The sequence below is a fragment of the Nuphar pumila genome, chromosome 6 (assembly GCF_984573655.1).
Source record: "Nuphar pumila chromosome 6, dmNupPumi1.hap1.1, whole genome shotgun sequence".
Lineage (NCBI taxonomy): Eukaryota > Viridiplantae > Streptophyta > Magnoliopsida > Nymphaeales > Nymphaeaceae > Nuphar > Nuphar pumila.
This window is the reverse complement of record NC_143254.1, coordinates 31630391-31653113: the sequence shown is the minus strand read 5'-3', so window position 1 is coordinate 31653113 and position 22723 is coordinate 31630391. Positions and strand designations below refer to the sequence as shown.

The 22723-nt window shown below is 38.1% G+C and overlaps 1 protein-coding gene across 1 annotated transcript in view; it reads right to left on the bottom strand.

The window, feature by feature from the left end:
* Nucleotides 1–22723, bottom strand: part of LOC149834556 (mitochondrial inner membrane protein OXA1-like) — an 80285-nt gene that overhangs the window by 5777 nt on the left and 51785 nt on the right. The window contains exons 5-7 of the mRNA XM_090011480.1: nt 3053–3128; nt 2658–2789; nt 1307–1414 (exon numbers count right to left, since the gene is read on the bottom strand). Coding sequence (XP_089867606.1) covers nt 1307–1414; nt 2658–2789; nt 3053–3128 — 316 coding nt within the window. The remainder of the gene's footprint in view (nt 1–1306; nt 1415–2657; nt 2790–3052; nt 3129–22723) is intronic.

The window sequence follows — 22723 nt, the reverse complement described above, 5'->3', positions numbered from 1 at the left end:
GTAGCTTCCCATATCATTTTTCTTGTTAGATTTGTATATAGAGTCTGGACTGCCAAATTATCTGGTCCACCTATTTGTTATGGAATTCCAGAAACTTCAAATAAACATAGATGGTGAGTAATTAGCAGCAACAACACCATCAGCCACATTATATGAAAAATGGTCATGGGAGGGCTGTCACTAAAAAATAAAACTATTGATTATTGGCGACCCAGTCCACAGGTTTGTTCAAAACTAGCCATCATTCTATTCCTATATTCCAAGAGACCATATAAGCAATTGATTTTCATCCCCATATCATGCTCAAGCCCAAGATTCTCCTTCAAATTAATCAAAATCTCATATGCTTTTTCTGGCAAGATATTTAGTATGTATGTGATTGGTTCTTGGAGATTCAAATGTCGAAATTTTCCAAGCTAATTTGTCCGTGAATGTTTTATTAATTCTCCAGTCTTTTGATGCCCACACCTCCGCCCAATTTTGCCTACAAATGCAAGTTATTTAATTTAGTGCATCTGATTGACTTCATTTATGTGCATTAAACCAAAGAATTAAACTTCAACAGATCATATTCCTCTCGGTTAAAAGACCCTTTGAAGACTAAAACAATTTGACTGTTGCATAAAATGTTGATCAGCTCGACCTGAAGTTTTATGTTTTGTTTATTTGCACTCATCTCACTTATTGTTGGACAGTGCCATGTATAAAATTAGCCATGATTTTACATAAAGAATAAAATGATAACTTTGTAATGGCTGGATGGCCTTCCAAAATCATTTTTAAAACTACCTTCCAAAATCATTTTTAAACTAAGACAGATGAACAAGTCCCAGATATAAGCTCATATCTAGGTGTTGCAACATCTGACATGAAAACAATGATGCAAATGAGCTGCATACATTAAGATTAATTACTAATTTTATGTGTAGCAAAACTACATGGGGACACCTAAACTTCTAAGAGTATAATTAGAATTCAGTTACAAAAATTCCTTAATCTAGTCATCATGTGAAATGTTCAACAAGTTCAAAGTAATAAAATAGAGAAAGGTTTCATAAGTTGATTACAAAAAAAAGCATAAGTTCTCCAGGAATATTCATTGCTCAGAAAAATAATAAAGAGAATAAATGTGCAAAAGTGTAAATTACAAAGAATTATTCAGAGGACTAACTGGATTGACATGTGAATTACCAAAGTCTCAAGAAACAAGCAGTGTCCATCTCAGCATGGCATAATTTTTTAATCCTTGGCCACACAACACATCATTAACTGAGTAAATGAACACGCCTGTATCTAACAACATTACCTTTGGGAAGTTCATGGTAAATGGTACAGTAGCAACTGCAAGGATCCTGGAAAAATTTTTCATGGTGCCAGCTGCAGGATTGCCTTCCATGCCCTCTTGCAAGTTCAACTAAATTATTAAGGAGATCAGTTATCAGAATAAGCTTTACTAGGCTAATAAGAAGCTTTAAATGATCTACTATGTCCAATGCTATATGATACGACGCCATTTTAGCTTCTGCAGCTAAAATGATGCTTAAATTATACAGCACTGCTCACACTCTTCCTAGGAAAAGCAAATAACAGGCTGAAAATAGAAATCTTGTAAATTGGAAAATACTGTACACTTTGCATCACCTGCTGTATCTTGATAACATGCTTTTGGCTAGCAAAGATATTGAATTAACAAATCAGACCAAATCCTGGTCGTTCTCCTATCTTAATTTGAAAAAAATTATAGATGACACATGTTTTGTTTCTGGGATTAACTACTCTTGTTCAATCCCAAGAAAATATTGAATCAGTTTTCTATGCAAGTTAACAAAATACACAAGGACGCTAAATTAACAGAAGAGGTGCATTCATCCATTGAAGAAAAAAGAGTGTGTTGTGAATTCTCTATGACAATAAAATAGTATTTCTTTATGTATCATGAAATGTACATGCTCTGATATTTGCCTTGTTGCGGGATATCTAAAGTTCTAAACCAATACCAATGAACTCCTACATGTACACATTCGGAAGCTGCTAAGTGCGTACTACCTATAATATTGTTCTAGTATTTGACTATCATGAGGCTTAATGATGGCCCCATCACTGCCTCAGCTTATTATATAACCAAACGGGACGAGATCCGCATTTTGGAAGCAACATGAAGAGAAAAAGGATCAAAGATAACTTTCACAATAAGAATTTCATGATGTGATAATCACAGGTTTTCTGAACACCAATATGGACAGAAGTACATGTTTTAGGTTAAACAAATTTTGATGCTGGAACAGGTTTTCTATACATACACCAATATAGACTTTTATAATAACTTGATCCAAAATCACTCTAGATTAAATCACCATGATTATCACATCTATGGTGTCTGATTTTACCTGATAATGATGCATGGAACTCACATATGTTATTTGAGTTCTTATGGCATATACAAACAGCACCAAACTATTATTTGTCTAATTCAAACTTTAACATTCTACAATACCCTTCAAAAGAATTCCCAATTGAAAAAAACTTTGAAACTACAGCTCTACAAAATACAAACACCAAGGAGAACCAAAATCAAACAACCATCTTTTGTGTGTTGAAACCTTTAAACCTAAGTTAGTAGAAACGAAAACATGTTCATGAATAGAAAAGCTGCATACCTCAACAGTTGCCAAGAAAGCCAATGCTGTGATAACTGGGAAGATGTAGTAGGGGTCAGGAGTTGTTAGATCGACAAACCAGAATGCACCTCCTCCTTTGAAAGATGGGACTTTCTCAACCATATTGGAGATCTAAAAACAGCATAATAGTGCAAGTTCCAAGAATAAATTTCATTTTAACCCACACAAGTAAGATAAATTTCTCAAAATCTTCAGAGAGCTGGCCAAGTATTTTTATGAATTTAGAGCTTTCAGATGTTCACCATCTTGCACTATAAGCACCTAGGACATGCCTACAACACACACGCATGCGCACACACACACACAAACACATATTAAGCATGTAATATTTTCTGGAAAAAAAAAATCACTAAACAGGAAATTGTGAATCTTACTGCCAAGTAAAAACTGATGAAAACAGGACCTTGGATAAAAATTCCCTTCATTGGGGTGAATGGAGTGACACCATACCTACAACAACAATTTGCCAAACAAACACATAAAAACAAAAAGAATCAAGCAAAGATGAAAAAAACTCAACCAATCAAACCAACATGAGGATTTTAATTAGTTCCACTATACAAATAAAATCGCAAAAGAGGTAAACAAAAATATACACATTGCTTGCAAGCCATATTTTACCATACCTTAAACTACTTACTTTAGAAGCATTCAACTGATACAAATGATCAAAACACCCTTAAACGCAATAGCATTTTGAAAATAAAAGTTGCTTTTAAGTGTAGAGTGAACTTTTGTATTAAAGGAAAACAAGAGGTTATTTTTTAAAAAGTAACGGTGTACTTATAATTTGAATTTAAAAAAGTGAAAGTAACTTTCTTACCATTGTTTTTAATAGTGTTTTGATCATTTCAATTAGTTAAATGTGGTTAACATTGATAATAACTAGTTTAAAGTTAGCAAACCTATATACATATGTAAGTATGAATGTATGCGTGTAGGGGAAACATTTGGTAATGGTACGATGACATCATATTGCCTCTTGAAGTCATAAGCACTGGTTGTTTTGATCCAATCGGACCTCATAGACGTGTTCAGCATGTTCTTAACTGGCATTTGAATCATATTTTTTTGATGAAAAAACATGATTTTATGACCTGAGAAAGTATCACACACTGTAGGCCGTTGATTTTTTAACCCTTATAAAAACATGCTTGTATGTCGTAATCAGGAAATTCAAAACCGATTCCCACTAAGAAAATCATGTAAGTCACATCTGTAAGGTTGGTTTCATGGAGAACAACCAAAAAAATGTAAAAAGAGGGGTTTGTACCTCATGTCACCATTACCAAATGTTACCCTATATATACATATATATAGGGCTAATGTTTGCAAGCCTCGTATTAAAAAATTTGTAATATTTTTAATTTTTAATGTTTTTTGCACATTTGACCCTCCAAATGTGATCTATATGTTTGAATTAGTAGAGATCGGTTCGGTGCTTGGATCATGTTACTGCAGTGTTTATGTAAGATTTTGCAAGGATTGAAAAATCAATGGCCTACATTGTACCAAATTTTCAACCCTCATAAAATCATATTTTTACAAAAAAAATACAATCGAAGAGTTGATTCTTACTATTTTGACCATGCTAAGGAGTTTCTTACCCATGAGGGTACCAAACACTTCCCCTATATATATATATATATATATATATATATATATATATATATATATATATATATATATATATATATATATATATATATGGGAAAATATTTGCTACTAATGAACTAGAAATCATAGGTGCAAGTTGTTTCTACTCAATCTAACCACAGAGATGTGTTTAGCATGGTTTGTTTGCTAAGGATCAAGCTTTGGATCATGATTTTTTTATGTAAAAATGCGATCTTTTGAGTTATGAAATTTTGGCATGGTGCAACTTTTCGTGAAACTATTTTAAAATGTATTTTTCAATAAAAATCATTTATGCAAACCTTGCACCAAATCTTAAAATTTTGAGCGGCGAAGTCCAGGTCGAACACAGGGAACATGTTTAAAAGCTTTTGTACCCCACACAAAGACAAGCTTTATTGCCTTGAGAAAATAAACAAATCAAACATTCTACCCTATTACAGAGGGCTCAAGCCGAAAATAAAAATTATTACAACCCAACTTAAATCAAATGGCTTACGACCCTAAAAAATAAAATAAAGAAAAAGCAAAAATCTGCAGGGCTCTATCCCTTTGCGGTCTAGCTTCCTTTCTCTTCGCACGGGCACAACGCTCGCAAGATCAATCTCTTCGCACACGGAGGTTCACTTGCAAAACACAAGAAGCAAACACAAAAACAAAAGAAAACGCAGAAACACGATTTCTAAAATAATGAAGGTTAGTTATAAAGAATAAAGAAAACGCAGAAACGGATATGAATGCTTTGAACCTCACCGAGGACATGGCATTGGATAGAAATGAATGGAGAAGGATTCATGTGGAAGACCCAGAATGATTTTCTTTGTTGGTTCATATCGCCGACCCCAATTGTTTTGGGATGAAGGCGTAGTTGTTGTTGTTGTTGTTTGTTGTAGTTATAAAGAATAAACAAAAATCAATTTTAACTATAACAATTATTAAAATATCTAAGTAACTACGTAACAAACCAAAAGAATCTAAGTAACTAACTATAAAAGAAATTAAAACAATCTAAACTAACTAACTGTAAAATATCAACTTAACAAACTAGCTACAAAAGACGTTAAATCAATCTAACTAACTGATGACATAAAGCAATAAAAAAAAAACATTTGATCTAAACTAACTAACTAAAAAAATTAAAATACATCTAATTAGCTAACACAGCTGGAAAAAATCTGTAGGCCGAAAATTGACCAGCGTCAATCACGCTCATGATGTGCGTACTCAACTACGTCTGCGTGATCTGGTTCACGTGCATGTGCAGGAGTTGAACAATGTAATGAAATGGATTGAATCCAATACACACGCAAGAACACACTTTCAATCAAGTTGAATACTTGATTGAATCATCAAACCACCCACACAAAGGGTCTAACAAATTTGATATCGCATAGATACACTCTCTAAAGAGATAATGAAATACAAGGCCCAATGAAACTATTTATAATACAATGAGGGGCCAAAGGGGGCAGACCGTTGGGGCAGCTCCAACAGTCAAATGGAGCTGTCCCAATCAATCTGAAAAAGTAAAAAAAAAAACAAACAAAAAGGTACAAAAGGAAAACGACAAAAAAAACAATATCAGCCCCTAACGGGCTGACGCCTATTAATGAAAAGACCGAAATACCCCTAATGGGTATTATGAGTATTTCGGTTTATATATATATATATATATATATATATATATATATATATATATATATATATATATATATATATATATTAACACCCCCCCTCAAACTCATGGTGGAACAACCGAGAGTTTGGCAAGTAGGAAAAGAAATCGAGGTGATGGAAGCGCTTTAGTGAAGAAGTTCGCTAGTTGGTACTCTGAGGGAACATAGGGAAATGTGATGGTCTTCTTTAAAAATTCTTCCCGAACACAGTGGCAGTCAATTTCAATATGTTTTGTCCTCTCATGGAATGTATGATTGCTTGCAATGTAGACTGCACTCTTATTGTCACAACATACTCTGTAAGGTTTAGTAATGTGAAGTCTCAGGTCCTTTAATAGTTGCCGCAACCACACTAACTCCGATGTGGCCGTTGCCATGGCACGATACTCAGCTTCAGTGGAGGAAAGCGATGTAAGAAAATGGAATCATCAAACAAACTTCAAATGTTTCTTCACGAATAAACTCTCTCAAGAACCATGAAGGTTCACACACAAAGCAAACACTTAAGAACCACTAAGGTTCACACACAAAATACCCAAAAGAGAGATTACAAATGGGAAAGTGAAGAGTAGATTTTATTCAAGTGGGATAATGTTATCGTCGCGAAATTTTTCCCCCGCCTTCCCTTCCTTGCGGAAGAGAAAAAGAGAGAAATGCTTTCGCGCCTCAAACTTTGACCGGATTTTGGAAATTGTTTTGAAATACTCGCCTCCGTTTTTGAAAATTGCGGGAAAATCCATGGGATGGGGCTCGACCTGTCGGTACGAGGTTCGACCGTTCCTGCCACCTTTAACAGGGGTAATCGAACCAAGGACCAAAATTGTGCTTGACTTAGCGAAATTATCAAAGTTATGTTCTATCCTAAATGCATAGAGAATTCAGGGATGTGCTATGAGATTTTGGAAAATGCCAGTTGGAAAACATGATGTATGCTTAGAAAAACATTTGGAGTTGGAAAGAATCTCTCAGGAAAAAGGTCAATTTCTCAGGAAACTCAGATAAAAAAGGGGTTTTTGAAAACATGAGAAAGCTTATAAAGATGTGGAAAAATCAGAAATAGTTGAAAATCTTGGGAAAATGGAAGTGATTCTTGAGAAAAGATGAACCTTTTTGAAAAGGGAAACACTTCTTAGGAAAACTTGGACTTTGAGAGTTTTCTTAGGAAAATGATGGAAATTCATAGGAAAGCTCATTGGAGAAGGAAATTCAAAACTTGGGGAATCGAAATCCTGGGAATTTTACCTTTTGAAATATTTGGAAATCGATTTTGGATCTTGAAGAAAGATTGGAAAACTCTTTTGAATATCTTAAGAAAATATCATTTTCCTGGGAAAACTGTGAAAAAAACTTGTCTTTGGAAAACCGATTTTTGAAAAATCCTTAGAATTTCTTGAGAAATCGATTTCTTGAGAATGAAGTTTTCTTGAGAAAATCTTGAGAAAATCAATGATTTCATGATGTAAATGTCATGAGTGAATGAATGCACTTTGAAAAGATTTTCTAAGGGATTTGTTGGAAAAATGTACATTAAGTCAAGATAAATCCTTCACATATCCTGACTGTGGCCATGAATATGTTCAGAATTTAGTTGATTTGATGCACATGATTTTGAAAACTTTGGAAATATGATGTGCATTTTAAGATAGCCTAAGAGTGTAGGCTCAATGTGACTAGTAGAAAGATCATGGATCTGGGTCTCGTCCATATTCCGACTAGGGCCGTAAATATGGATCCCACCGAGTCCATCAACTCCCTAAGAGTTGGTGCACGTGCCATTCGTGAACATCCACAGTGCTTTTGAAATAAGATGCATGAATCACATAAGCAGGATATTTGCATAAATTCAAACTATATGACATGCATCCTAGTCTAAGCAGGAAATTAACTCTCTTATTCCAAAATTTATATTATTACATCACTAATCAAATGAAATAAATGAAAATTTGCAGACTTCAGCTCCTTCATTTGAATGTCCCTGCCAAACTTGGAGTAAGGTTAGCTCAAATATGTGGGTTTTTCCAAGATTTTCCAATAATATCATGAAATTATTGGATTTAATTGGATATAAACCCTATTCTCAAGCTTCCTTGATATTTTGAAATGATGAAAATGTAAGAAATTCAGTAGAAAACAATTTGAAATTCGGAATTGGGGTCAAAATGACCAAAATACCCCTAATTATAAAGTTATGCTTTTAAAATCAGGGTTTTTTGAAGGAAAACTTAGTAAAATCGATATTTTGAAATTCAAATTGAATCAAATGATGATGAAATGCAGTAAGAGACATGATTAAATGCTGCTAAATACATTAAGACTGTAAAATCAGAATTTGATATTTTGCAATTTATCCAAAATAACGAATTTCGCTTGTTTTTCGCTTGGATCCGGGTCCTGCGGGACCCTGTTTTGGTATTATGGATAATCCGAACCTCAAATGAATTCCAAATTGCACCAAATTCGGTATGAAGCATCTAAACACTCTGATAAACAACCTAGAATGCTAAAATTCACGAAATGATATGATTTAAATGCTAAAATTTAAAGAAAATCCTAAAATGGTGGATTTTGCCTATGGATCCGAACCAAATGCAATGCCTAATATGATAATGCAAGATTTACACCATGAAAACTTCTGATATTTTGCAGACTGCTAAAAGACCCTAAAATGAAACATTTTTGGTTTTTATAGTCTCGGGATTTGAGCCATGGTGAGTTCAGAAACAGGGATTTAATTCTGACAGAGGTAAAAATCACTCTAATCTGATACAAAATGCTAAAGAAATACAAAAAGGCCATGGAAATTTATTACATTAATCAGAGTTATGCACGACACCAACATGAACAACTTTCATGTTTATAACTTCGGCATTTGATCAACGTAAACACAGATAAAAATATAACTATTTCTGCCTGAACTAACAGAACAGACAAATGTAGCAAAACAGAGGACTGACAAGAAAAATCCGAAGCAGGGGTCAACACTGTTCTAAAAATTACAGGCTTTTAGATTCAAACAGAGGACATCTCGGACATCACTTTCACTTTTTACAGTTTCGGATTTGGAGCAACACACAAAGAGAAACCATAGCCCTAAGTCGATCCAAGATCTCAGAGGCCCAAATTAGGCTCTGACACGTGTCTCGAACTCTCGGATTTTTGTCAGACATAAAAAAAAATCAGAAAAATCTGGAAAAATTATATTAAAAACTAGACATTCTCCCGAGTTCAGGGCATTTTTCGGATCGAAAATCGGATCTCCCAAGAGGGAGAACTCGATTTTACAAGTCGGCAAATGGTTTTCAAAACGCATCCCGGGTTACAAAACCCGACTTGTCATTTTGGATGTTTACCGCAGTAAACAAATTCAAATGGCTCCGAATTTTTGGCAAAATTTCAGGGACACCTAGGGGCGCATTGTGTGATTTTTTTGGGATTTTTAATAAAAAATAAATGCATGAAATGACGTGTGGACTGACTGACAAAAACAGAGACCTACTGAAAATAAGCAGAATTGAAATAAAGGCTAAATTAATCCTAATTAATTCATGAAATATGCTAAATGAATGAAATAAAATGTAAATTAAACCTAGCCAACTACATGCATGTTAAAATCATCAAGGAAGCATAATGAAACATTTTTATGTATGTCGTTTTATGAGAATAGCTCAATCTATCACTCGGATGAGCTCTTTCTTCAAACGACTCCCGATTCGAATTATAGAATCAAATCAATGGGAAAAGAGGAAGTGCACCTTGTTTCGTTACGCAGCGTAGGAGCTCTTGAAAGGGACAGCTACCACGAGCTTCCTTCGTCCTTCGCTCCGGGCTTCGGATGGTCCACCAAAATCGAGCTCTGTTGGAATTGGATTAGCCACAGCACGAGCTTTACTCCACCTTCTTCAATGCGCCAAAGGGGGGACGATTTCCAAGGTTCGAAATCGGGTTTTAGGAAGGCTAGGTCAGATTTTCCAAGTTCACCAGAGTAAAAAAAAAATGATCTTCTAGGCTGGGCGTGAACCCTTGTTTTTATAATTTTTCTGAAAATTTTTGAAATTCAAACAGGTTCAATCTGAGCCCTCCATGTGGCGCCATCTCAGGGGGTGCCATCTGGGGGTTTGAAATTCGAATTCTGTCTTCTGCAGGGAGCCCTCAGGTGGCGCCACCTCAACAGGCTATTTTGATTTTTTGAGAAAAATAAAAAATGGAAATTTTGTGGGTGAGACACCTCAGCAGGGGGAATTTGGAATTTTTCAAAAGTTTGCTTGATTCTCTCTGCAGGAAGCTCCCAGATGGCGCCACCTCAGAGGGTGCTCTCTTGGAGTTTGAAATTCAAATTCACTTTTTGTAGGGAGTCCTCAGGTGGCGCCACCTCATGGTGGGCTACCTTTATTAAAAATAAAATAAAAAATGAAAATGGAGCCAAGTGGAGTCCTGGAATGGTGCCACCTCAAAAGGTGTTCTGAGGTGTCAGAAGGACAGAGCAGTGGGCTCAGAAGGCGCCACCTCATAGGAATTTGAATTTTGCTTTTTCTGGTGAAAGGAGATCTGGACATGTGGCAGTCCAGGATGGTTCCAAGTGTCAACATGCTGGAGGAGGTTCTTCAGATGGCGCCACCTCAGGGGGAAGTTTGAAATTCAAATGGAGGTTGGCCCTGGAGGAATGGAGGATGGACATGTGGCGCCACCTCAGGGTGGCTCCTACAATGCCATGTGGCAAGAGGGAGGAAAAAGAGGGCAGTGACATGTGTCTCCTACTTTTCTGAAAAAAATAGGGAGAGGACATGTGTCCTCTACTTTTTCTGAAGGAGTGAGAAGGAGACATGTGTCACCTTCTTTTTCTGAGAGAAGCAGAAGATGACACGTGGCGAAGGGATGAGTAGGAGGGAAGGGACATGTGGCGCACTCATAGGCCATTTGGAAAATCAGAGCTCCGGATTTTCGCCACCTAACGCCTTGTTTGAATTTTAAATGGTTTGCTTTTTCTGAAGAAAGCCAGGAATGACATGTGTCTCCTACTTTTCTGAAAGAGGTAGGGAGAAGACATGTGTCCTCTACTTTTTCTGAAAGAAGCAGAGAACGACACGTGGCAGAGGGGAGAAAAGGAGGGCCAAGCCATGTGGCGCCATCTCAGACAGGATGAAAAAGGTAGGAGTTCTTGATTTTCGCCACCTATGGGGGTTTTTGAATATTTGAATTCTAGCTTTTCTGAAGAAAGCAGGAAATGACACATGGCACTTGCCTTTTTCTGAGGAAATGAGGGCTTCACACGTGTCCTCTGCAGGAAACACTCCAGATGGCGCCACCTCAGAGGAGACAAGCCTACCTTTTTTGTAGGAATTCAGAAGTGACACATGTCTCCTACTTTTCTGAGAAAAGTAGGAAGAGACATGTGTCAGGCTACTTTTCTAGAAGGAAGGAGGGGTTGACACGTGTCCCCTGCAGGAGACACTCTAGATGGCGCCACCTCAGAGGAGACAAACTCCACTTTTTCTAGACAGGACAACCTATGACACTTGGCATCTCCTAGTAGTCTTTGAAATGACACATGGCGCAGGATGGATAGGGTGACACATGGCAGATAAAATGGGATGACATGTGGCGGCTTCTTAAGGTAGCCCCACACTGACACTTGGCATGGAAATGGGAGGAGAGAGAAAAGACAAGTGGCGCCAATCCAGGGGACAAGGCTCCTATATTTTTGGGTTTTTCAAAATTCAAATTTTCAAAAGGGGAGCTTGTGTGACACCACCTCAGTGTGGGTCCCACATTGCTTCTTTATTGAAATAAGGATAAAACCACAACTTCTTTTTGGAATTTTCATAAAATCTTGACTGATGGGCAAAACAGGAATTTTGGAAAGAGTTGGCCCTTGTAGGGCGATTTTGTAAAAGAAAGATATTTGAAATTGTCAAAAAGGGCAAAATCTGAGGTGAAGTGACTCAAATCCATATTGAAAACTATCCAGATGGTTTTCCTGAGGAAATATTTTGAAATTCAGAGTCCTGGGGGTAAAATGGGAAAATTTGATAATTTTGAAGACCCAGGGTTTTGAAATCAATTTTGAAAAGAGTTGAAATTCTAATCTGGATTGAAGATTTTGAAATCAAGACTTCTGGACCTCGAAATGACATGATGTGCAGTGCAGTGATTTGAAATGCTCATGCAATGATATGCGATGTCATGTCTTATGAAATGCAATCTTGAATCAAGACTTGGAGATGTCTGTCTCCTGTCAGGAGTAAAATTTTGAACATCTGAGTTAAAATTAGAGAAATTTTGAGAGTTGCAGATGAAATTTGGACTTTTGCAAGGTCCGGCTCAGAAAATGACCATTTTGCCCTCCAGCGATTTCAGAGGCTGGATGTTGATGCTTGATGGAAATGTCGGGGAGGTGAGTGAAAATTTGGGGTGTTTACAGATGCCCCTCTTTGCTACTAAGCCGGCTCATGGCCGAGCTTAGTGGCAAAGAAAAACACACCAAATTTGGGCTATACATAAAAATAATGCCCCAGTTAGAAGGATCTGACTGGGTGTGAAGAAATTAGCCCGAGGAAGATGGTAGATATGAAGTGAAGAATGGAGAGAAAAGATTCACTCTATGAGAGTGAAGTTCAGGTTTATGCCCTTAACCTGGATGGGACAGAAATACCTCGCATGGAACGAAGCTCAGGTTTGACCCTTAACCTGATGGGACAGAAATACCTCGCATGGAACGAAGCTCAGGTTTTGACCCTTGACCTGATTGGGGAATGGAATATCTCATCGAAATGAGACTCAGGTTTGTACCCTTAACCTGATCGGGCGGAAGATGAAATACCTCTTTGATTGAGGCTCAGGTTTGTACCCTTAGCCTGATCGGGCGGAAAATGGAATACCTCTTTGATCGAGGCTCAGGTTTGTACCCTTATCCTGATCGGGTGGAAAATGAAATACCTCTTTGATTGAGGCTCAGGTTTGTACCCTTATCCTGATCGGGTGAAAAATGAAATACCTCTTTGAATGAGGCTCAGGTTTGTACCCTTATCCTGATCGGGCGGAAAATGAAATACCTCTTCGATGGAGGCTCAGGTTTATACCCTTATCCTGATCGGGCGGAAAAATGAAATACCTCTTTGAATGAGGCTCAGGTTTGTACCCTTATCCTGATCGGGTGGAAAAATGAAATACCTCTTTGAATGAGGCTCAGGTTTGTACCCTTATCCTGATCGGGTGGAAAATGAAATACCTCTTTGATTGAGGCTCAGGTTTGTACCCTTATCCTGATCGGGCGGAAAATGAAATACCTCATCGACGGAGGCTCAGGTTTGTACCCTTATCCTGATCGGGCGGAAAATGAAATACCTCTTTGAGTGAGGCTCAGGTTTGTGCCCTTATCCTGATCGGGCGGAAAATGAAATACCTCTTTGGATGGAGGCTCAGGTTTGTACCCTTATCCTGATCGGGCGGAAAATGAAATGGAATCCTCGAAGGAAGAGACCATGATGGAACCTTTGGATTTTGCACAATAAATCCAATAGGGTTTTTGCAAAAGGAAGGAAAATGGAGTCCCTAAAGCTTGAAAAGGGATTGGTTTTGGGCGTCTCATTGCTGAGACTAAAATCAGCTTTTGAAATTGCCTTTTGCGGGAAATGATTGGTGGTTCGACCTCGAACCGAAATGGGACTGTCTATGGTGGGACAGTGGGGACACAGGGAAGTGTGCAAATTTGAGAGTTCATGCTCTCAAAGAAGGGAAGGAATCAAGTCCTTAGGAGGGATTTAAAATTGGTGTCAGGATGCATCGAAGACGGATATCAAGCTCTCACTTCACGTCAGGATAGCTAGAAAATATTGTCAAAATATTGAGAATTTTGCTGTTGATTCAAAATATTTGAAAATGTTGCACATTGTTGCAAAGATATTCTTTCTTTTCTACCCAAAGCATTACCTCCAAACAGGGTTCACTTCGTAGAATCGAGATTTGAAACCCAAATTGCTCGCAATTGACCTTCTTCAAGGAAGTTATCAATTTCCTTGATATGAACAAGAAAGAGAATTTGATATTATGAAAGCAATTGATGAAAGAGTATTGATAATAGAATTTCACAAGATTAAAGAGGATTCTTGATAAATCTGGCAGCTTGATATCCTGAGAGCTTCTCTCTTGATAATCTTTCTGCACTCTTTTGGCTCTCTGGGTTTTTGCTACACTCTCCTTCATTTTGGAGATGTTCTGACCTTTTCTCTCTTTCTTTTTCTTCTCTTTCTCTCTTTTGGGAAGGGTACGTCACAAACTCCTTCAACTTGGAGATGTTTCGATCCTTCTTGGACGATGGGTTTGGAGATCTTTGGCTGATAGCTGAAATTAAATATCTTTTAGGGATTGTCGAGAGGTTCATCGCATCTGCCTTCATCTTGACAGTGCTTTGGACCTTCCCTGGAAGGATCCGTCACAAACTCCGTCATCTTGGAGATGTTTCGAATCTTCTTTGGCCCCGGGGGTCTACTCGCCTAATTCGCCTTCATCTTGACGACAGGTGAGAGATCCCTTTTGCGGATATTTAATTGCAGCTTAGGTTATTCTGAGGAGACAGGGCTTGGATGAATTCTCGCTTTTTCTAGCGGTCAGGATATTTCCACTGCCTCGTCTTTACAAGAATAATCTTTAAAGATGTGTCATTGACTGTGATCAATATCAATCATCCATGGCTTTTCACTAACATTGAATCTTCTTTTCTGGCCACATTGAGGATTTATCCTTCCTCCTTTTGGTTGGCCAATAGAAAGAATTTGAAGTTTGAATCCCTTTTCGCAAAAGCTTCACTTTTTTTTAGAAGTAATGCTGAAGGTAGATTGAGATAAAGATTTGTGCAATAAAGATTCTGAAATCAACAAATAATTTGATTGACAAATTGACAAAATTTTCTTGAAATCCTTGGTGAAAGTGAGTATTTGAAATCCGGCTCAACGCATCCGTGACGAAAATTCTCCTCTCTTTTTCCCCAAAAAGAGAGACTCAGGCTTAGCCCTTACCTGAATGGGAAATGGGAAATACTCCTCTCTTCCCTAAAGAGGAGGTGTTTGCAAAACGAACTTTCGAAGAGAAATTGAGCTTTCGTCAAAGCTCCCTAATATTAGGCTTCTCTTATGGAAAGGGGGCCGATAATATTGAGGTCTGAAAATTGGGTCATGAAAGAAATGAGTCCATCACACTCTCCCTGCAAAGAGGGTCTTTCATGACGAAAATGGCCTAGTATGAAATTGGGGGGTCACAAGAAAAGCGAGTCTCCGTCAAGCCTCTCCCTTTAAAAGGGTCTCTTGTGTGAAATTGGAAATTGTTTTGCAAACGGTTCACAAAGACGCGAGTCCCTTCAAACTCTCCCTAGAAAGGGGCTAAGTGAACGGATTGGATAGCATGCGAAAAGAACGAGCTCCCTCGAACTCTCCCTAAAAAGGGTCTCTCGCAAGAGAAAATGATTGAAATTGGATATTGAGATTGATTGACCCGAAGGTCGAAATTGGAAATTGGAAAATTGGTTGTTGAAAATTGAATGACCCGAAGGTCGAAATTGGATGACCTGACGGTCGAAATTGAGAATTGATTTGACCAAAAAAGGTCGAAATGGAGAATTGGTTGACCGAAGGTCGAAATTGTGTGACCTGAAGGTCGGAATTGAGAATTGATTGACCCGAAGGTCGAAAAATTGGAAATTGATTGACCAAAAGGTCAAAAATTGGAAATTGAGTGACCCGAAGGTCGAAATTGGAGATTGGATGACCCGAAGGTCGAAATTTGAGAATTGAGTGACCCGAAGGTCGAAATTGGAAATTAGTAATTGAAATTGAGAATTGAAAATTGGGTGACCCTGGGGTCAAAATTGGGAATTGATTGATCCAAAAGATTTGAATTGAGAATTTGGAGGGCAAAATATCAAATTTGAGCAATTGACAGACCCTGATGATCGAAATGACTTGGATCAATAAAGGAGAATGATGAGTTCGAATCAGAGCTCGAATAAAATATTGAGATCACGAGTCGGAACCCGGATCAACAAAAGAAAATAGAAGGCTCGAATCAGAGCACAAATAAGATAATGAGATCACGAGTCGGAACCCGAATCAACAGAGAAAAATGAAGAGCTCGAATATGAGCTCGAATGAAGATAAAGAGATCACGAGTCGGAACTTGGATCAATAAAGAAAACGAAGAGCTTGAGTCAAGGCTCGAGTAAGATAATGAGATCACGAGTCGGAACCCGGATCAACAAAGAAAATGAAGAGCTCGAATCAAAGCTCGAATGAATAGGGAGGTCTTGAGTCGGAACCCAGATCAATAAAGAAAATGAAGAGCTCGCATCTGAGCTCGAATGAATAAAGAGATCTCGAGTCGGAACCCGGATCAACAAATGAAAATGAAGAGTTCGAGTCAAGGCTCGAATAAGTTAGAGAGATCACGAGTCGGAACCCGGATCAACAAAGGAAAATGGAGAGTTCGAGTCAAGGCTCGAATAAGGTAGAGAGAGCACGAGTCGGAACCCGGATCAACAAAGGAAAATGAGGAGTTCGAGTCGAGGCTCGAATAAAGTAGAGAGATCACGAGTCGGAACCCGGATCAACAAAGGAAAATGAAGAGTTCGAGTCGAGGCTCGAATAAAGCAGAGAGATCACGAGTCGGAACCCGGATCAACAAAGGAACATGAAGAGTTCGAGTCGAGGCTCGAATAAAGTAGAGAGATCACGAGTCGGAACCCGGATCAACAAAGGAAAATGAAGAGTTCGAGTCGAGGCTCGAATAAAGTAGAGAGATCACGAGTCGGAACCCGGATCAACAAAGGAAAATGAAGAGTTCGAGTCGAGGCTCGAATAAAGTAGAGAGATCACGAGTCGGAACCCGGATCAACAAAGGAAAATCAAGAGTTCGAGTCGAGGCTCGAATAAAGTAGAGAGATCACGAGTCGGAACCCGGATCAACAAAGGAAAATGAAGAGTTCGAGTCGAGGCTCGAATAAAGTAGAGAGATCACGAGTCGGAACCCGGATCAACAAAGGAAAATGAAGAGTTCGAGTCGAGGCTCGAATAAAGTAGAGAGATCACGAGTCGGAACCCGGATCAACAAAGGAAAATGAAGAGTTCGAGTCAAGGCTCGAATAAAGTAGAGAGATCACGAGTCGGAACCCGGATCAACAAAGGAAAATGAAGAGTTCGAGTCGAGGCTCGAATAAAGCAGAGAGATCACGAGTCGGAACCCGGATCAACAAAGGAAAATGAAGAGTTCGAGTCGAGGCTCGAATAAAGTAGAGAGATCACGAGTCGGAACCCGGATCAACAAAGGAAAATGAAGAGTTCGAGTCAAGGCTCGAATAAAGTAGAGAGATCACGAGTCGGAACCCGGATCAACAAAGGAAAATGAAGAAATCGAGTCAAGGCTCGAGTAAAGTAGAGAGATCACGAGTCGGAACCCGGATCAACAAAGGAAAATGATTTGAATAAAAACCCGAGTCGGAACTCGGTTTTCCAAAAAGTTGAAAATGTACCAGCTTGAATACTGGATTTTGAAATAATACCAGTTCGAGTGCTGGGTTTTGGTTCAGTATTGGCGATGATCTTTGGATCATTAGGAATTGTGATGGGACTGTTTGTTGAAATCCCAATACCGACCAGATTGTTATTAATGCAATTGAATGCAAATGAATATGAGTTGATGCATATGAATGCACAAGTGCATGAAATGAGGAATTTGTTTATCCTGCCTGCATATAGAATGCTTGAAAACAAATTTTCAAAAGGATGTCCCAGTGTAATGGGGGAGAGATAATAACAAAAACAGAACAACCACAGGAAGAATGTCATAATTAAATGAGAAAAGTTGATGATTTTATTGATGCCTTAAAAAGGATGACGACTTGAAAAAGAAAAACCACTAGGACTATATCGTCCTGACAAAATGAGAAGGCATTGGCATTGGCATTGTCATTCTTCAGGGTGATCTGGGAGAGGCTTGGTCAGGACTGCAACTCGTCCCTCCCTTTCTTCCGGCACCAAAAGCTCTTTATCGATATAGTCTTGTACAATATTTTTTAGAACGAAGCAACGTTCAGTATCGTGCCCCATTGCCCGATGGAACTCGCAGAAACAATCTTTCCATTTCCCCATGGTGACGGGAGGATCCACAATCCTTGGAAGTTTGATCATATTCTTCGCGAGCAGATATCCAAGAATTTCTTCGATTGGCTCACCTAAAGGAGTAAACTCGCGATCATAACTCCAACCATCACGCTTTATCTTCTTCGGATTGTTGGATTTCTGTTGAATGCTGACTTCTTTGACTTCTTTCTTGGTTAGGGCTACTGGATGTTCTTCTTCTCTGCATTCAACAAAGAGGTTCTTTTCAATACAGTCTTGTACAATATTTTTGAGGACAAAACATTGATCAGTGTCATGCCCTACTGCCCGATGGAACTTGCAAAACTGATTCTTGAACCTTCCCATGATGGTGGGAGGAGTTGTGGCCTTTGGGAGCTTCACTAATCCCTTAATCAACATGTATTCAAGGACTTCGTCGAGTGGCTTGTCTATAGGAGTGAAATCTCAATCGCCGCTCCAGTTTCCGCGCTTTGGTTTTCCTTGATTTTTTTCCTTTTGCTGTGGGCTGGATAGAAAAGGTCTATTCTGGATTCTAGAATACTTTCCTTTCAAATCTTTAGACTCTTCTAACTTGCTGCTTTGACTACCTCTGTTTTTGTTGTTGCTGGGTTTAGAACTGGTTGCCCTGTTGTGGTCTCCAATGATGCTCATAGGGATGGTGATCGATGCCCCTTCTTTAACAGGAACTTTTCCGAAATTGGCTGCAGCTTGCTCGGATAATATCTCAATCATCATTCTTTTGAACAACCGATATATGGCGGGATCAATCTCCCCCTTGATGGTCTGAGCTCCCTCTTTGACAGACTTTATGGAATCCATTTCTCACTCACTGTCTGTAACTAATGTGCTGAAGTAGCACGCACGGTCTTTGATCTTGTCAGGATCACACAACTATGCCAATGCCCTCTGTAGAACCACATGGGATGTTTAGCATGATGGAAAAAAAAAATTTTGAAACCAACACTCTTGAGGGAAAAACAAATGATGGAATTGGAAAGACATGTCAAAAAATTGGATAAAATTTGGAAGATATACTGGGAGATATGGAAAAGTTTTTGAAGCAAAATTTGAAATTTCAAAAATTTGCAGGCAGGATTGGAATAAGGCTGGAAATCCGAGATCCAGTAGAACGAGAGAATGAAAAATCAAATGGAGTTTTGAAAGAAATGGGATATTTGAGAAAATCATCCAGGGTTTGAGAAAAAGACCTTGTGGAAAATAAGGATATTTGGAAAAAGACCTAATGAGTTGAAAAACATTGAGAAACATAAAGAATTGAGAAAATCATACATACAATCACATCCTGCACAAACATTTATGCACATTCAGCACTCCCTAAAAGGCTGACTCTAGATGCATCAATTTGAAAACAGCTGTAGGACCTTAATCGTAACTCTAGGTTCAGATCATCTTTGTCCAATCCAGTTATGCCGATATACCCGAATCGAAATCCAAGGTACGTGGCATAGAATTTCAACTCCGGTTCTAAGGTAAGGTTTTCCAACATCCTTGAGCGCCTACCGATATACTTCGGACTGTGGCCCGCGGTACGTGGTAGGGGGGGTGTTAACCCAAATAGTTGGCCCAGTTGTGGGGCTCTGTCCCGAACTATGGTTCTGGAAGAGAGCCCAGCAACGTGAAGACCGGGTAATGATAGGTAATGGAGATTTGAAAAAATGATCACATGCAAGAAATAGAGGGCTCTAAGTCCTAGAGAGAGATAGACTTTTTGAAAATCTTTGAAGAAGCATACATTGTTTGCATTCAGATCCTAAATTGAGGAGAGTTGTATTTAGACCTAAGTCTACGTGAGCATGAAAATTTCTCCTCAATCTGGTCCTACCAAACCATGCCTAGTCTATATGCAGTCAATGTCAGCTAGGTCAGAATCTAGGCTCCTAGGCTCACATGACATTGAAAGTAAAAGAGCTGACATTTTGTGAACATAATTTTGATAATTGAACTAAGTCAAGCATAATTTAGGTCAGACAAGGACAGGTCCCATCTCGGTCGCCAAACCTGTTATCGTCGCGAAATTTTTCCCCCGCCTTCCCTTCCTTGCGGAAGAGAAAAAGAGAGAAATGCTTTCGCGCCTCAAACTTTGACCGGATTTTGGAAATTGTTTTGAAATACTCGCCTCCGTTTTTGAAAATTGCGGGAAAATCCATGGGATGGGGCTCGACCTGTCGGTACGAGGTTCGACCGTTCCTGCCACCTTTAACAGGGGTAATCGAACCAAGGACCAAAATTGTGCTTGACTTAGCGAAATTATCAAAGTTATGTTCTATCCTAAATGCATAGAGAATTCAGGGATGTGCTATGAGATTTTGGAAAATGCCAGTTGGAAAACATGATGTATGCTTAGAAAAACATTTGGAGTTGGAAAGAATCTCTCAGGAAAAAGGTCAATTTCTCAGGAAACTCAGATAAAAAAGGGGTTTTTGAAAACATGAGAAAGCTTATAAAGATGTGGAAAAATCAGAAATAGTTGAAAATCTTGGGAAAATGGAAGTGATTCTTGAGAAAAGATGAACCTTTTTGAAAAGGGAAACACTTCTTAGGAAAACTTGGACTTTGAGAGTTTTCTTAGGAAAATGATGGAAATTCATAGGAAAGCTCATTGGAGAAGGAAATTCAAAACTTGGGGAATCGAAATCCTGGGAATTTTACCTTTTGAAATATTTGGAAATCGATTTTGGATCTTGAAGAAAGATTGGAAAACTCTTTTGAATATCTTAAGAAAATATCATTTTCCTGGGAAAACTGTGAAAAAAACTTGTCTTTGGAAAACCGATTTTTGAAAAATCCTTAGAATTTCTTGAGAAATCGATTTCTTGAGAATGAAGTTTTCTTGAGAAAATCTTGAGAAAATCAATGATTTCATGATGTAAATGTCATGAGTGAATGAATGCACTTTGAAAAGATTTTCTAAGGGATTTGTTGGAAAAATGTACATTAAGTCAAGATAAATCCTTCACATATCCTGACTGTGGCCATGAATATGTTCAGAATTTAGTTGATTTGATGCACATGATTTTGAAAACTTTGGAAATATGATGTGCATTTTAAGATAGCCTAAGAGTGTAGGCTCAATGTGACTAGTAGAAAGATCATGGATCTGGGTCTCGTCCATATTCCGACTAGGGCCGTAAATATGGATCCCACCGAGTCCATCAACTCCCTAAGAGTTGGTGCACGTGCCATTCGTGAACATCCACAGTGCTTTTGAAATAAGATGCATGAATCACATAAGCAGGATATTTGCATAAATTCAAACTATATGACATGCATCCTAGTCTAAGCAGTAAATTAACTCTCTTATTCCAAAATTTATATTATTACATCACTAATCAAATGAAATAAATGAAAATTTGCAGACTTCAGCTCCTTCATTTGAATGTCCCTGCCAAACTTGGAGTAAGGTTAGCTCAAATATGTGGGTTTTTCCAAGATTTTCCAATAATATCATGAAATTATTGGATTTAATTGGATATAAACCCTATTCTCAAGCTTCCTTGATATTTTGAAATGATGAAAATGTAAGAAATTCAGTAGAAAACAATTTGAAATTCGGAATTGGGGTCAAAATGACCAAAACACCCCTAATTATAAAGTTATGCTTTTAAAATCAGGGTTTTTTGAAGGAAAACTTAGTAAAATCGATATTTTGAAATTCAAATTGAATCAAATGATGATGAAATGCAGTAAGAGACATGATTAAATGCTGCTAAATACATTAAGACTGTAAAATCAGAATTTGATATTTTGCAATTTATCCAAAATAACGAATTTCGCTTGTTTTTCGCTTGGATCCGGGTCCTGCGGGACCCTGTTTTGGTATTATGGATAATCCGAACCTCAAATGAATTCCAAATTGCACCAAATTCGGTATGAAGCATCTAAACACTCTGATAAACAACCTAGAATGCTAAAATTCACGAAATGATATGATTTAAATGCTAAAATTTAAAGAAAATCCTAAAATGGTGGATTTTGCCTATGGATCCGAACCAAATGCAATGCCTAATATGATAATGCAAGATTTACACCATGAAAACTTCTGATATTTTGCAGACTGCTAAAAGACCCAAAATGAAACATTTTTGGTTTTTATAGTCTCGGGATTTGAGCCATGGTGAGTTCAGAAACAGGGATTTAATTCTGACAGAGGTAAAAATCACTCTAATCTGATACAAAATGCTAAAGAAATACAAAAAGGCCATGGAAATTTATTACATTAATCAGAGTTATGCACGACACCAACATGAACAACTTTCATGTTTATAACTTCGGCATTTGATCAACGTAAACACAGATAAAAATATAACTATTTCTGCCTGAACTAACAGAACAGACAAATGTAGCAAAACAGGGGACTGACAAGAAAAATCCGAAGCAGGGGTCAACACTGTTCTAAAAATTACAGGCTTTTAGATTCAAACAGAGGACATCTCGGACATCACTTTCACTTTTTACAGTTTCGGATTTGGAGCAACACACAAAGAGAAACCATAGCCCTAAGTCGATCCAAGATCTCAGAGGCCCAAATTAGGCTCTGACACGTGTCTCGAACTCTCGGATTTTTGTCAGACATAAAAAAAAATCAGAAAAA